The sequence below is a fragment of the Mirounga leonina genome, unplaced genomic scaffold, assembly GCF_011800145.1.
Source record: "Mirounga leonina isolate KUSES-001 unplaced genomic scaffold, KU_Mleo_1.0 Mir_94, whole genome shotgun sequence".
NCBI classification, from domain to species: Eukaryota; Metazoa; Chordata; class Mammalia; order Carnivora; family Phocidae; genus Mirounga; species Mirounga leonina.
Window position 1 is genome coordinate 54264387 of NW_023270855.1, and position 13557 is coordinate 54277943.

The window sequence follows — 13557 nt, forward strand, 5'->3', positions numbered from 1 at the left end:
CCCTCCGTGTGTGTGACCCTGTCTGGCTATGACTCTGGCTCGTGGCCGGGTCCTGACCACGTCTGCCCCTCTGTTACTGCTCTATCTGTATCTGAGCTCTCTGCGCTTCTGTCTCTTATCCAGATCTGTATCTCCGCTGTCCTGTCTGTACCCACAGCTGTGGTCTGTTGTCTCTGTCTGGAAACTGTCTGCTGGCTGCACCTGGGTGTCACTTCTGCATCCATCACATGGCTGGGCAAGGACTGCTCCGTATGTGTGCTGTCCCTCTGCACTCCTCAGTCTGTGTCCGCGACTACGCTCTGTCTGCTGTCTGTCCACCTCCCTGGTTCCCGTGTGTCCGCTCTCCAGCCTGGCTCCCTCTGGTGGTCCTATAGGGAATGGCCAGTGCAGATAGGCCAAAGGAAAGAAGAGTTGAGGAAAGAGGAAGCATTTTAGGCAAATTGTCAATCTTTGGCTGTCCCAGAGAGAGGAAGGCTTGGGTGGGATGTCAGGGACCAGAGGTGCCCTGGCCTGGCAGGACGGTGCTGGGGGTCTAGCCTCCGAGCCCGCCACCCATGCCCACCCTACCCTCAGAAGGCTGGGAGGCAGGATGCCTGGGTCTCTCACAGTGGGTGGGGGCGGGGGCCTCCCTCCTGGGACGTCACCCGTCAAACTTCCTCTCCCGGCCACACAGGAAGTTGAGCGGGCTCAGGGCCCAGCCCTGCGCAAGCACAGGCCCCCAGGACCCCTGGGGCAAGGGCCCTGCCGCCGCCGCCGGCGGCCCTGCAGGGACCATGGGATCCAAAGCTGAGTAAGAGCTGCACCCTCCCCGACTCTCTGGACCAAGATTCCCAGAGCAGGCCTGGGCTGGGGCCAGGGGAGCTGGGCCAGGGCAGGCCCGGGAGGCGCTGTGAGGCACAGGGGCAGGTGGCTGGGTCTGGGGCAGGTCTCTCAGCGGGCCTGCAGTGTGAACTCGACTCTCAGGCCACTCTCAGCCCCTCTTCCCCCTCTCTCTCTCTCTTTCTCCTTCCGGCTCTGCCTAAGTCTGTAACTCTGAGCAGGCACCTCTTGGTGTATCAGAGAGATGGGGAACATGGCTTCGGGGGGCCAGCAGGGGACGGGGAGGTGAGAGAAGATTGTGTGGGTCCTTGTGCCTGGGCGCTTGTGTGGGACCGCGTGGGCATGAGGGTGAAGTGCTGGGGATTCCCGTGTCAGGGTGTCGGGGACTGTGTGTGTCTGCAGCCAGTCCCCATCCTGTCCTCTGCCTCTCTTCAGGTCTCACCGTTGCTCCCCCTGAGTCCAAGTCCCAGCATCTTCTGTGGGGTGGGCAGAGTGGGGGACGAGGGAGCACGGCAGAGGGTGCAGGGCTCACAGAAGTACGAGGGCATGTGGCCCTCCTTGCTCTGATGAGAAATTTGGGGTCAGTCCCCGGGGCACCATGAAGTCTCCCACACAGAGACACATGGGCAGGGCCTCTCGCTCTCAGGAAGAGCGCAGGGATGCACACACACTGACCCAGCCACACTCGCAGCCATGCAAGAAATTGCAGATGTTAGTCATCCTCACGCTGGCTTGGTCGCACACACTCCCACTCCCGCTGGACACTGGACAGTCAGGCAGACACGGATAGACTCACGAACACACACACACACCCCTGCGTGCTCACACCGGTCACGCAGCACATAATCAGACACACGCACACAGTCACGCTCACACTCTGCTCCATACCGCTCAGCCATGCACACACAATCAACGCCATTGTTCACACTGCATCACACAACCTATATACACTGCCGCAAGTCACTGAGGGCACCACACGCAGTTGCACGCGGAGTTGCAGACACACGTACACGCGACCACATACACAGAAGCAAGCCCCTGGACTCGCTAAGCCATGTCCCCCGTGTCCTGTCCCACAGAGGAGATCCACCTGCCATGTTCGATTGGTTCTTTGAAGCAGCCTGCCCTGCCTCCCTGCAGGAGGGTGAGTTGGGGTCCTCAGGTGGGACTGGGGACATGGGGGCGGGCCTGGGGCCCTGAACTTAGAAGCCTGCTCTCCTGCAGATCCCCCCATCCTGCGGCAGTTCCCCCCAGACTTCAGGGACCAGGTATGCAGGCCGGCTCTTTGCTCCCCTGGACCCGGGCCGGTCCCCCTAGGGGAAGAGACTGTCTTGGCCCAAGACAAGTGTGTGTGTGTGTTTGTGATTCTATCCGTGTCTGCCCAACCTGGGTGGTCAAGCAGTGTGTGCTTCTCTCCATCCCCAGGAGGCTATGCAGATGGTGCCTAAATTCTGCTTCCCTTTTGATGTGGAAAGGTACGGATGGAAGCAGACGCTCAAGGACCAAAGGACTCAGAACTCTCAGAGACCCCCAGGATTCAAACAACCAGGGACCCAGGGACTCAGGCGCTCAGGGACCCCGACAGCTAAGAACCTGTACACCCAGAGTCTCAGACTGGTGGACACAGTACTAGGAGTGTTGGCGGGGGACGGATCAGGGAGCTGGGACCCTCAGGTTTCTGAGAGCCTTTCCCACCTGCAGGGAGCCCCCCAGCCCAGCTGTACAACATTTCACCTTCGCCCTCACCGACCTGAGCGGCACCCGCCGATTTGGTTTCTGCCACCTCCGGGCTGGTGCCCACAGTTGCCTCTGCATCCTCAGGTGTGGGGTATGGGGCTCTGGGGTGGGGGTGGGAAGGGCCTTGGCCTAGGGGTACTTCATAGAACCTATATCTTCTCCCCACAGCCACCTGCCTTGGTTTGAGGTGTTCTACAAGCTGCTGAACACTGTGGGCGATCTCCTGGCCCAGGACCAAGTAAGACCAGTCCCCCTTCTTGTTCCTGTGGGAGTCCCAGCCCTACCCTCCCAAGCCCCCAGCCAGGCTCAGAACCCCCAGGCCTGACCTAAGACCCTCGGCTCCTCCCAGACCACTCCGCCCCCGTCAGAATCCCCAGCCCACGTCCTGGCTCAGACACCCCGCTCCCACCCAGGTCTCTGAGGTCGAGGGATTTCTTCTAAACCTGCTGCAGCAGCCCCTGCCTGGGACTCAGGCCTCCATCGAGCTGGTGAGTAGCCCCCAGCTTCTGGGTGACCCCCTCGGGTGGATGGGGAGGCTGCGCCCCAACCCTGAGGACCCCAGCCCTGAGGACCCCACAGCCACACCTCTCTCCCAGGGCAACGGAGTGACAGTCTCCAGGGCACAAAGCATCCCTCCCCCTGCTCCCGGGAACAGCAGGCCGGTGAGAACTGGGGACCCTGTTAGGTTGGGCACCCAAGTGAGGCCGACCCCTGACTGATCGGTGCCCCCGCCCATCGCCCCCCACCAGCTTTCCTGCTTCGTAGCCCCCGACTCCGGCCGCCTGCCATCCATTCCTGAGAACGTGAGTGGACACCTGGGAGGGAGTCCTGGGGGCGGGGAGAGGTCCCGAAACCCAGAAGGGGCTGTCGGATCCTGCGGTCCTTCGCGCCCAGCGCTTCTCTCCGACCCTCAGAGGAACCTAACGGAGCTGGTGGTGGCGGTGACCGACGAGAACATCGTGGGGCTGTTCGCCGCGCTCCTGGCGGAAAGAAGGGTCCTACTGATCGCCAGCAAGCTGAGCACCGTGAGGCGGGGCCAGCCGGGCCGGGGTGGGGCCAAGGCCTGGCTTCGCCCCTCGGGGGGCGGGACCGCGGGGCGGATTCCTGGCTCTAATTCCACTGGGCGAGACTTGAGGCAAAGTCCTGGCTCTGCCCCTTTGAACATCAGAGTTGAGCTGGATCCTGGCTCCGCCCTTCTGGGGGGGGGAATCAGAGTGGGCCGCGCTGTAGTGCCCCCTCTCGGGGAGCGCTTAGTCCAGACCCCACCCACTAGGGGCCGAAACAAGACTGGCTCCGCCCCTCTGGAGGGTTGGATCGGGGAGCGCTAAACTAGTTTTGTCCCTAAGGGGAGGGCGGAGGTCGCGAGTGCAGGACGAATGCCGGCTCCACCCCTAGCGACCAAGGGAGCTGAATTCTAGCTCCGCCTCTTTGAGGGTGGAGTTACTGGGCTGTTCTACCCCTGAGGGGAGAGATCCGGAGTGTTGCATATTAGCTCCGCCCCCTAAAGGGAGCGACTGGGACCCGCTGAGTGGTGGCCCCACGAGCTCCAAACACTGTAACTTCTCGAATTCTTGGTCTTCACAGGATTCCTAAAGGGATTTGAATTTTCACCTCTTACCCAGTAGTGGGTGGGGAAGGGGCGAGGAGGGGGAGATAGGGACAGGAGACTGGGGACGTGGGAAATGGAGCCGGGAGAGCCACCGTCCAGAAGAGGGTCCTTGAAGCTGGGGAAGGGGGGGAGGCCGGGGGGTGGGGGGAGGTCGGGGGGTGGGGTCCAGGCCTTGACTCCACGGCCCCCTACGTATCCCCAGCTGACATCGTGCGTCCACGCGTCCTGCGCCCTCCTGTACCCCATGCACTGGGAGCACGTACTGATCCCCACGCTGCCGCCGCATCTGCTAGACTACTGCTGGTGAGGGGCGGGGACCGGGGAGCCGCAGGACTTGGGGAAGAGGCCTGGGGTCCTGGAGACTGTGGGGCGGCGCCTGCATGACCCTGTCCCCTCGGTCGTCTGCAGTGCGCCCATGCCCTACCTCATCGGAGTGCACTCCAGTCTCGCCGAGGTGAGTGGGAGCAGACCGGGATCGCAGCGGCGGACGGGATTCCCCTCCTCCTGCATCCCCAAATAACCGCCCCCCGCCAGAGATCCTCGGGCTCTGAGCGGCCGTCCCCACCCCCACTCCCCGACGCAGAGAGTGCGGGAGAAAGCCCTGGAGGAGGTCGTGGTGATGAACGTGGACTCCAATACCTTGGAGACGCCCTTCGACGACGTGCAAGCGTTGCCCCCAGACGTGGTCAGTGTCACCGCCTTCTGTGTTCCTGCCACGTCGAGGAGGCCAAGGCCCCACATCTGCCGGCTCACAGCCTCCCCTTGTCCCCCAGGTGTCCCTGCTGAGGCTTCAGCTAAGGAAGGTTGCGCTGGCGCCGGGGGAAGGGGTGTCCCGTCTCTTCCTCAAAGCCCAGGCCCTGCTCTTCGGGGGTTACCGCGATGCGCTCATCTGCAGCCCGGTGAGCAGCGGGGAGGCCAAGGGAGAGGCCTCGTGGGTCCCTGAAGGATTAATAATAATAATAATAATTAATGATAATAATACCTAGCCTTTATGGAGTGCTTACTCTGTGCCTCTGTTTGCTCATCTGCAAAATGGGATCCCATTAGTACCCACACAAAAGGGTCATGTGAGTCAATGAATGGGCATATGCAAAATGTTTGGATAGTGCCTAGCACATCGGGAGCACTCGCTGAAGGCTAGGTTTTACTGTCACTGTATCTCGTTTAATGCTCACAACTGTATGATGAGATAGATACCATTATGGTCCCATTTTACGTTTGCTGCATAGACATATGATACAATAAGGGAGATAGCTGGGGTCCAGGAGAGCCACGAAAGTTCAGATGGGAAGTTCAGGGTCTTTCTTCTAGGGCCAGCCTGTGACCTTCAGCGAAGAAGCCTTCTTGGCCCAGAAGCCTGGGGCGCCCCTGCAGGCCTTCCATCGGCGGGCTGTGCACCTGCAGCTGTTCAAACAGGTGCGCCAGAACCGTGAGGGCGGGGCCGAGGCCGGGGGCGGGGCTAGGGCGGGGCTAGGGCGGGGCTGGAGCTGAAAATCCTGGGTCCCTGGGGGGCGAGCCGGAGCTACAGGGACGGAAGCCTGAGTCCTATAGGGGAGACTAGAGTCGGTCCGGCGGGGTCCCACCCTTCAAGGTCCCCGGGTGGGGGAGGCATGACTGCACTACCGTTTCCCTAAAGATGGGAGCCCCCGACTCCTGGGGGATAAGATCTACTCCCAGGTTCCTGGGGAGATTGAGGTGGGATTAAATCCCTGGGTCCCTAAGGATGGAGCATCCGGGGCGGGAGTGGGTGTACGTGCGGGACTCTGAAAGGGGTGTGTCCCGAGTGTGCACTCCCCTTGCTGGGGAGGAGGCGGGCGGGGACTCCGGGGTTACAGGGACGTGGGGGAGAAGTGGAGCCGGATTCCTGGGTTCTTGGAGGTGGATAGAGCTCTAGGGCCCATGTGTGCGGGGATGGGTTCTCGGGTCCCTGAAGGTGAGGTCGACTTCTTCCAGGATCACTGAAAGGAGTGGGGAGCCGGTCAGGAGCGTCAGAGTCCGACTTCCGGGTCCCTATGAGGGGCGGGGTCTGGTCCCTGACAGGTCCTGACTGGGGTGGCGGGGGAGAGGGTTGGGCTTCTGGCTTCCTGAGGTGGCTCCAGACTCCCGAGTCCTAGGGGTGAGTCCCTGGAGGGGCCAGGGATGGCTTCTGCATGTGTAAGGCCAGCAGAATCCTGAGTCCTCGAATTCAGAGGTGTTGGTGGCAGCCCTTTCTGACCCTTCCCCCACCCCCAGTTCATCGAAGGCCGCCTGGAGAAGCTGAACACAGGAGAGGGCTTCTCAGATCTCTTTGAGCAGGAGATCACCTGCAGCGACGCCTCCTCAGGTGAGCCCTGTGCCTAGGCCGAAACCCCCACCCCACCAGTACCCCAGCCTCAGCCCACCAGCCATGACCAGCTCTCCTCATTGCAGGCACTCTTCGCTCCTACCAGCTCTGGGCAGACAACCTAAAGGTAGTAACACCGAACTTTGTTTAGTGTTTATTATTGGATTAACTTAGCTCCGTAACAGTCTCCAGGGTCATCATTCTGCACATTTATAGACAGAAGTGAAGAAATTGGGACTTGGCTGGGGAGAGGGGCTTGCCCAGCATCACACAGCTGGGGTGGGGAGGTGGAGTCTGGGGTAACCCCAGGGTACCAAGTCTCTCTCCCTTGCCATTCTCTCTCCCCAGAAAGGTGGTGGTGCCCTCCTGCATTCAGTCAAGGCCAAGACCCAACCAGCTGTCAAAAACATGTACCGCTCGGTGAGGCTACATTAGATAGGCCACTTACTGGGATGACAAAGACAAGGGGACAAGGCACATTTCAAACCCTCATGGGGACAGGACATTTTAACCCCCCATTTAAAGTGCAAACATTTTTATCAGAACCGAACCAGCATTAAACCATTAACAAGTCTTCCGGCTTTTATTCTCCATTTACCTACTCATTTTTGTCAGGATCATTGCTTCCCTATTTGAAAGTGACAACCCAGATTCGTTGGTGAACATGTTTTGTCCTCAGACATTACGGTCCCGGAAGTTTCCTGTGGCCAACTTCTGCAGCTCCGAACTTAGATTTTATTCAGTTGCCTGGCTTTTGAATGCTGATACATTTTTACAATGTTCCGTTTTTGCCACTCCCCATTTCATTCAGTGATTATAGTCCCCTAGGAATACTCCTTTTGCATTAGGCAAGGGGTGAGTTTGTGTTGACTTCTTACATGGTGCATGGAAATCTGTGACCATCTGTGAGGCACAAACGTGAACAGATGGCAAGACAGTTGTCCTATGGGATGGAGAGCTGAGTTCTCAAATGCTCAGGGTCAAATCACTGTGGAATCTAATTCTCTTTTGGCTCCTCCATAGGCCAAGAGCAGCTTGAAGGGTGTGCAGAGCCTTCTGACGTACAAGGTAAGACCAGTGGCCAATGGCTGGGGCAATGAAGAAGGGGCTCCTGGCTTACCCACCCTCTTCTTAGGATGGGAACTCTGGCCTGCAAAGGGGGGGTTCCCTGAGAGCCCTGTCCCTAACCAGCCGCTCAGATCGTCTGCAGCAGCGCCTGCCTATCACCCAGCACTTTGGAAAGGTAAGTGTGTCCCCCGCCACACACACACACCCCACCGCAAATGCTCACACCTGGAATTACCACCTAGTCCTCCTCCCATTCTGTCTCCACCCAGACATCTCACTCACCTGCTCACCTACCCCAGTATCTGGTGCCCACTTAACACTCACCCTCCTCCAGAAACCCGGTTCTGTAGTTCCTGAAGCCCCGCCCTCCAAATCTGTCCTTTGCAGAACCGGCCCCTTCGCCCCAGCAGGAGGCGGCGGCTGGAGGAGAGACCTTCTGTGTCCCTAGAGGAGGGGTAAGGCTCAAAGGCTGGGGAGGCAGCAATGTTGGAAGTGGGAGGCCAGGACTGATGGGGAGGATGGTCCCTAAACTCAAGAACCTCCAGAGCAGTCCAATCAGGACTGGGGGTCTTGGGCAGACATCTGAGGCTGCCCATCCTTACGCAGGGCACCTGCTCTGAGCCCTGAGGATGCCCAGGACCCATGCGCAGAGGAAGCTCTTGACAACAGTTTCCTGGGGTCCGGAGAAGAACTGGATTTGCTGAGTGAGATTCTGGACAGTCTGAGCATGGGAGCCAGCAGGACAGGCAGCCTGCGGCCCAGCCAGAGCTTGGACTGCTGCCACAGAGGGGACCCGGACAGCTGCTTCAGCTTGGTGAGAGCCCCTAGTCCTCCCCCACTGGCCCATCTGACTTCCCAGCCCCTACAGCATCTGAAGGCCAGCAACTTGCCCATCTCCCCACCCCTACCCAGCCTGACATACCAGGAAGATCAAGATGGCAACCAGACGAGGAAAAACCACCAGAGCCTCAGCCCCTGTCCCTACCTGCCGACCTGCCATCTCTGCAAACCCTCCAGCCTTTGGATGCCATGACCTCCTCAAAGGACCCTACTTCCCGGCCAGCCTTGGAGGCCAGCCAAGAAATCATCCTTCCACCCCCGTCCTCACCAGCTTCTGTGGACCCAAGCAGCCAAGGGGACCCTGAGTCCCGTCTTCTAATCCTACATCTCTCCCCTTCCCCCAAGGCAGCTGAAGATCCCAGAGCCCAGGAAAGCCCCTGCGCCCAGCTCTCCACAGCACCCACCCACTCCAGCCCTCCAGAAAGCCCCCAACTTCTGGTCCCCACAAAGCCCAACTTGGATATTACCTGGACATCCCAACCCCTTGATTCTTCCTCAGATCCTGGTTCCCCAGAGAACCCCAGATCCCAGCCCTCTGAGGTCCTGCTGGCAGAGGACGCTCACTTCCAGCTCCCGGAGGGGCCGGGAGCCCTCAGATCCCCTGCTGCACCTGCCAACGACTGGCTGGAGCCCCAGGCTAGGAGCCGGCCCAGAGTCGCTGAGCTTAAAAAGTGTTTTGAAGGTTAAGAATCTGGGTCCTGGAGGAGACCACAAACCTTCAATAAAGCACAAGAACCCAAAGCTGGTTTTCCTGGTGAGTTCATCTGGGGGCCCTCTCTCTGCTCAGAAACGTACCCCATCCACTACCTTCCTCCTGGGGCAGCCTCCAGCTGGCTCTCAGGTGCAGCTGGAAGCCCCTCCCTTCCAGGAAGCCCTCCCAGCCCTAGGATCCTTGCAACCTTACAGTTCATCTCTCAACAGCCTATGAGTCCTGAGTTTGTTCCCTCCATCTAGACTAATTCCTGCCCCGTCAGCTCAAGAAGAAAAAGGTTTTGTTACATCTCACTATTGACTGTATGTATATATATAAAATGTGAGCAGCACTCTCCCTCACCCTCAGGGACAGAGTCTTTAAAGCACCTTCTTCCCTTCTATTCTTAAGCACTGGCTAGGTTTGATTGCCCAGAGAGGGCTCTGCTTTCCCCCAAGGTCACACAGCAAGGCAGACGGATAGAAAAGGAGACCTAGATGGGTAGGCAGCCCCGCACTGTCTCCTTGGAGTCCTGGGGAGCCCGGGCCTCGGCTGCATGGTTGAACTGAAAGAAAGGAGAGGATTTGTCGGGCCTGTGTGGCAGCAGGATGGCCGGCCGAGCGGAGATGGGGCAGCAAGCGCGGAGGCGGGCCCCCAGCCCCGGCATCCCCAACTGCAGGCAGAGTCAAGCAGAGGCGGCATGCTTCACCGAGCCTGCCAGGCAGGTGCCCCCTGGCCCCCTCAAGTCCTCCTGGACCATCAGAGGCTGTTGTCTTGGTGGCAGCTGCTGTGTGTGAGCGAGCACTGGCTGGTCCTAGGCAGTTGTGGCAGCTGCAGCAGGCCCCAGCATTCAGATGAGCCGCTCCTCAGGCGGCAGCTTGAGGTTGGGGGGCGGCGGCACGCGGGCACCCACCTGCTCCTCGCTGCTGGGCCGGTAGGTGCCCTCTGTCTGCCTCTTCTCACGCAGTTTTCGCACCAGCAACACCAGCCCCACGGCCAGAAGCAGGGCGGCCAGGAGGGAGAAGACCACAATGATGGCAGTGATGGCAGCCTGGGACTGCAGTAGAGGGGACAGGTTGCCCACCTGAGCCAGGAGATTCTGTCCACCCTCACCTGAGAAGCATCCAGGGCTCCTAATGCCCCCCCCCACCAACCTCCCACCCCACAACGCCTGCCATTTTGGGGGGTATGGTACCTCCACCCAGGATTCCCGATTCCCATCAATCACATGTGGGGCTCCCGGGCTCCCACCTGCCATGCCTGGGATCCCCCTCCCAAGCACCTGCCACCTCTGGGAGTCTGGGCCCCTTCACCTGCTTCATGTGGGATACCTGAGTAACATTGCTGTTGCCCTCCTCCTGCATAAAAGCCCAACTCACCAGGGCCCCATTGGAGCCAGAGCCTGGGTCAGAGGGTGTAATGGTGCCGTTCTCATTTATAGGGGGGTCCAGCGCTGTGGGGGGGGGGGCGGGCAGAGAGGACAAATTAATCCTTATCTATCCTTCCCATCTTGGCACAAATGCACCTTCCTTGGGCATCTCTCAGTTAGAACTCTGCTTTTCTGAGTCTTCCATTCTGGTAGGGACTGGGGGTGCCCTGCATGCAGGGGCTGGCCCAGTCGCTTCTGCTCCTTTAGCCACCCCCAACCCAGCAAAGCCCAGCAGTGAGCAATCAGCCTACAGTAGTTTGCAGTTTGTGCTGAGTTGGGGTCTGCTCTAATGGTTGGTGTCTGGAAGCCGGACCCTGCCCTCCCCCCACCACCTCTCCAGCCCTCCCTCGGCCCTTAAGGATCTGGGTGGATCCTGCGTTTCCCTGGAGTGTCTGACTCACACCTCCCCCCCAGGCTCCAGAAACTGAAATAGAAGGACTAAACGGTTGGGTCCACACCTATGACCAGCCTGGTCAACCTGGGATCAGAGGCCTCCTCCCAGGCAGGCCTCCTCCTGGCTCCCAGTCCGCTCAAAACACTTCAACCACACTGAGACTCAGGTACACAGGCTCCTCTCCCCAGCCCACAATTCCGCCTTCCTCAGGAACTCAGGAATTCTACACCAGCTCCAATCGTCCAAGGAAGCCCCTACCCCTGATCGACCCTGTAGACTCCTCTCAAGGTATCCCAGGACCGCTCCCCAGTTCTTGACCTCTCTCCAGGGCCCAGGTAACCCGCGCTTCTAAGCCCCGCCCCGCGCCCCCCCAACCTCTAGCCGGTACCTACTTTGCCCCCAGGCCCGGCCCCAGCGGGCCGGCAGCAGCGGCAGGCCGAGCGCCAGAAGCAGCCCCAGGCCGGGGCTCGCCATGGGCCGGGCGACGGGCTGGTGGCACCGGGGACCCGGCTTCTCGCGCGCGCTGCTTCTACCGCATCTCGGGCCCGGGGTACCTGCGAGCCGGCACCTGGGGCGGGAGAAAGAGAATGGCGTGGGGGAGGGGGCTAGACCCGGGCGCAGGCCCAGGGGAGGGATGACCCGCCCAGGGCACCCCGCAGTCCCGCCCCGCCCCCGCCGCCAGAGGTCAGAGATTAAAGATTAACTCGAGGCGGCGCGTTCCTGGGCTGGGGAAAGGGAAGCGGAAGGGGGGAAGGGGTGGCAGGCCAGGCCGCGCGTCCTACCTCCCTACCTGGCCCAGCCGTCCTCGACTTTGCTCAGGTTCCCGGTCCGGGTCCCTGGCTCGAACCCTCGGTGCGTCGGTCGGTAGCTCGGACTCCTCCAGCTCCGCCCGCTCACGTGACCCGGAAAGTTTAGTCACTCACCTGGGAGAGGAGCACACTTCCGGCTTGTGCACCTGAGCCTAAGCGAGAGGGCGGAGCCAAAGGGGGGGTGGGACCGCGCCAGGGACGCACCTGTAACGGGAACCCAACTCTACGATACCGAAGAGTAAAAAGGGGCGCAAGCGCGCAGGTGTAAGAGGGACCTCCCACCTATATTGCGGGCACATCTGTAGGATAGCACAAGTGTGGAGGCAAACCGGGCATGGAGACACTGGTGCATGGGGCACGCCTGTCTGGGGCAGGCCCGAATGGGTGGCCCTTAATAAAGACACACCCGTGTGGTACACACCTGCCTAGGAGCCAACCTGTATAGAAGACATTTGCGTGGATATGTAAGGACACCTATGGGAGACATCTGCATTGAATCACATCTATGTGGTGTATAGCTGAATGGAAGCAGACCTGTGTGGAAAACAGCTGTATAGAACACATCTGCATTATGACAAACACCTGACTGAGGCACTCTGGTGTAGGATATATTCATTTGCTTTGGAAACGCATCTGCATGGCTCGCCCATGAAATGAACAACTCTTGTATGAGGAATTCCTGTGTGGAAATGTATTGGAAAGACCTGTACGAGACACACCTGCATTTTAGTACACCTTATAGGACCCAGGTGTATGGAAACGTACCCAGACGGGTGTATACTTAACTGCAACATACCTATGTGTGGGGGCAGAGGGGAGCTGTATAATGCATTCCTGGGTGGATTTCTGTTGAGAAAGACACCTGTGAAATGAAGGAAATAGCCTCGTATGAGAAACATCTGCATGGAATTGAGATCGAATGAAAAAAAGACCTGAGAACATGTGCATGAGGCACACTCATATTGAAGCACCTGGGAGCTTCGGGGGGGGGGGGGCAGGACAGAGGCTCATGTGAATTGCGGCCCACCTGTCAGGGGTGTATTTGTGAGAAAATGCCTGTTTGGGGCATTTCTCTGGGAAAACATCTGTATCCCCCATGTTGTGGGGCACCTGCAAGAAAGAAAACATCTGTGAGGGGACCTCTAAGAGGCCACCTGGACCACTGGCCACTAGGACCTCCTTAAGAGGCCATTTGTCTGGGATTCACAGGTGTGTTTGTGCTCAAAACTAAACGTGCCCTCAGTGAGGCTGTACTTTTCGATAAAGGACGGTGATAATAAGACCTCCACCCCCTGGGGACTCTAGGTGAAGAGTAATGGTTAAGGGGAAATGAATCACTTTTAGAGTATAGAGCGATGGGTAAGAATTCCAGGTCTGGTTAAATCCCCGCTTTGCCGCTTACTGGGCATGTGGCCCGGGTAGAGCAGTTTAACCTTCTGTTTCCTCATCTGTGAAGTGGGAAAGCCAGTCCCACCTACCTTATAGGGTTTTGGCGAGGATGACGCGAGGGGTGAGTAAAAGGCCTGGATTGTGCAACGCCGTGAATCAATGTTAGTTATTGTTATTATTTTTCGCCAAGTAGTCTGGCCGCCCCTCCCCCTAATGGTGACTCAAGAAACTGCGCCCGAAATTAGTGGGAGGGACTTTCGGCAGGTGCAGCGAGCACGACAGGCTGGTGCCCCGCCTCCAGCGCTCGGCTTCCCGGTCTTCATCGGCACTCGCGCCTGCGACACTGAGACCCGCAGGTTGGTCTGGAGAGAGCAGTCAGCACAGCGACTGGATCAGGCCGCGGCCTCTTTAAGACTGCCCAGCCAGCCCGAAGCCGCCGGGGCCCAAGG

At 59.3% G+C, this 13557-nt stretch overlaps 2 protein-coding genes across 3 annotated transcripts; one reads left to right on the forward strand and one right to left on the reverse strand.

The window, feature by feature from the left end:
• Positions 1 to 678: 678 nt before the first annotated feature.
• DENND1C (DENN domain containing 1C) lies at positions 679 to 9137 on the forward strand. 2 transcript variants are annotated; one of them, XM_034996835.1, is made up of 23 exons: positions 679 to 790; positions 1899 to 1963; positions 2044 to 2087; positions 2245 to 2294; positions 2521 to 2640; positions 2725 to 2794; positions 2970 to 3044; positions 3153 to 3218; positions 3306 to 3359; positions 3471 to 3581; positions 4368 to 4468; positions 4574 to 4619; positions 4749 to 4850; positions 4939 to 5064; positions 5477 to 5581; positions 6398 to 6488; positions 6575 to 6615; positions 6837 to 6908; positions 7512 to 7556; positions 7624 to 7731; positions 7944 to 8011; positions 8163 to 8370; positions 8469 to 9137. In XM_034996835.1, the coding sequence occupies exons 1-23, from the start codon at positions 774 to 776 to the stop codon at positions 9081 to 9083; spliced, it is 2400 nt and encodes a 799-aa protein (XP_034852726.1). In that variant the 5' UTR covers positions 679 to 773; the 3' UTR covers positions 9084 to 9137. The 2 variants fall into 2 exon arrangements, with proteins under 2 accessions (XP_034852726.1, XP_034852727.1); XM_034996836.1 differs by lacking the exon at positions 2044 to 2087 and having other exon boundaries at positions 685 to 790.
• An 800-nt stretch (positions 9138 to 9937) lies between these two features.
• On the reverse strand, positions 9938 to 11469 carry CRB3 (crumbs cell polarity complex component 3). The gene is made up of 3 exons (XM_034996838.1): positions 11303 to 11469; positions 10467 to 10540; positions 9938 to 10144 (listed from the first exon to the last, which is right to left on the reverse strand). Exons 1-3 carry the CDS (start codon positions 11382 to 11384, stop codon positions 9938 to 9940), a joined length of 363 nt encoding a protein of 120 aa, XP_034852729.1. The 5' UTR covers positions 11385 to 11469.
• Positions 11470 to 13557: the final 2088 nt, after the last annotated feature.

Coding starts and splice junctions, on each gene's coding strand:
- DENND1C (XM_034996835.1), top strand. Junction 4,469..4,573: donor CATCTGCTAGACTACTGCTG/GTGAGGGGCGGG, acceptor GGTCGTCTGCAG/TGCGCCCATGCCCTACCTCA. Junction 8,012..8,162: donor TCTGTGTCCCTAGAGGAGGG/GTAAGGCTCAAA, acceptor ATCCTTACGCAG/GGCACCTGCTCTGAGCCCTG.
- CRB3 (XM_034996838.1), bottom strand. CDS start 11,384: ATGGCGAGCCCCGGCCTGGGGCTGCTTCTGGCGCTCGGCCTGCCGCTG. Junction 10,541..11,302: donor GGGCCGGGCCTGGGGGCAAA/GTAGGTACCGGC, acceptor CCCCCCCCACAG/CGCTGGACCCCCCTATAAAT. Junction 10,145..10,466: donor CTGGCTCCAATGGGGCCCTG/GTGAGTTGGGCT, acceptor CCTCTACTGCAG/TCCCAGGCTGCCATCACTGC.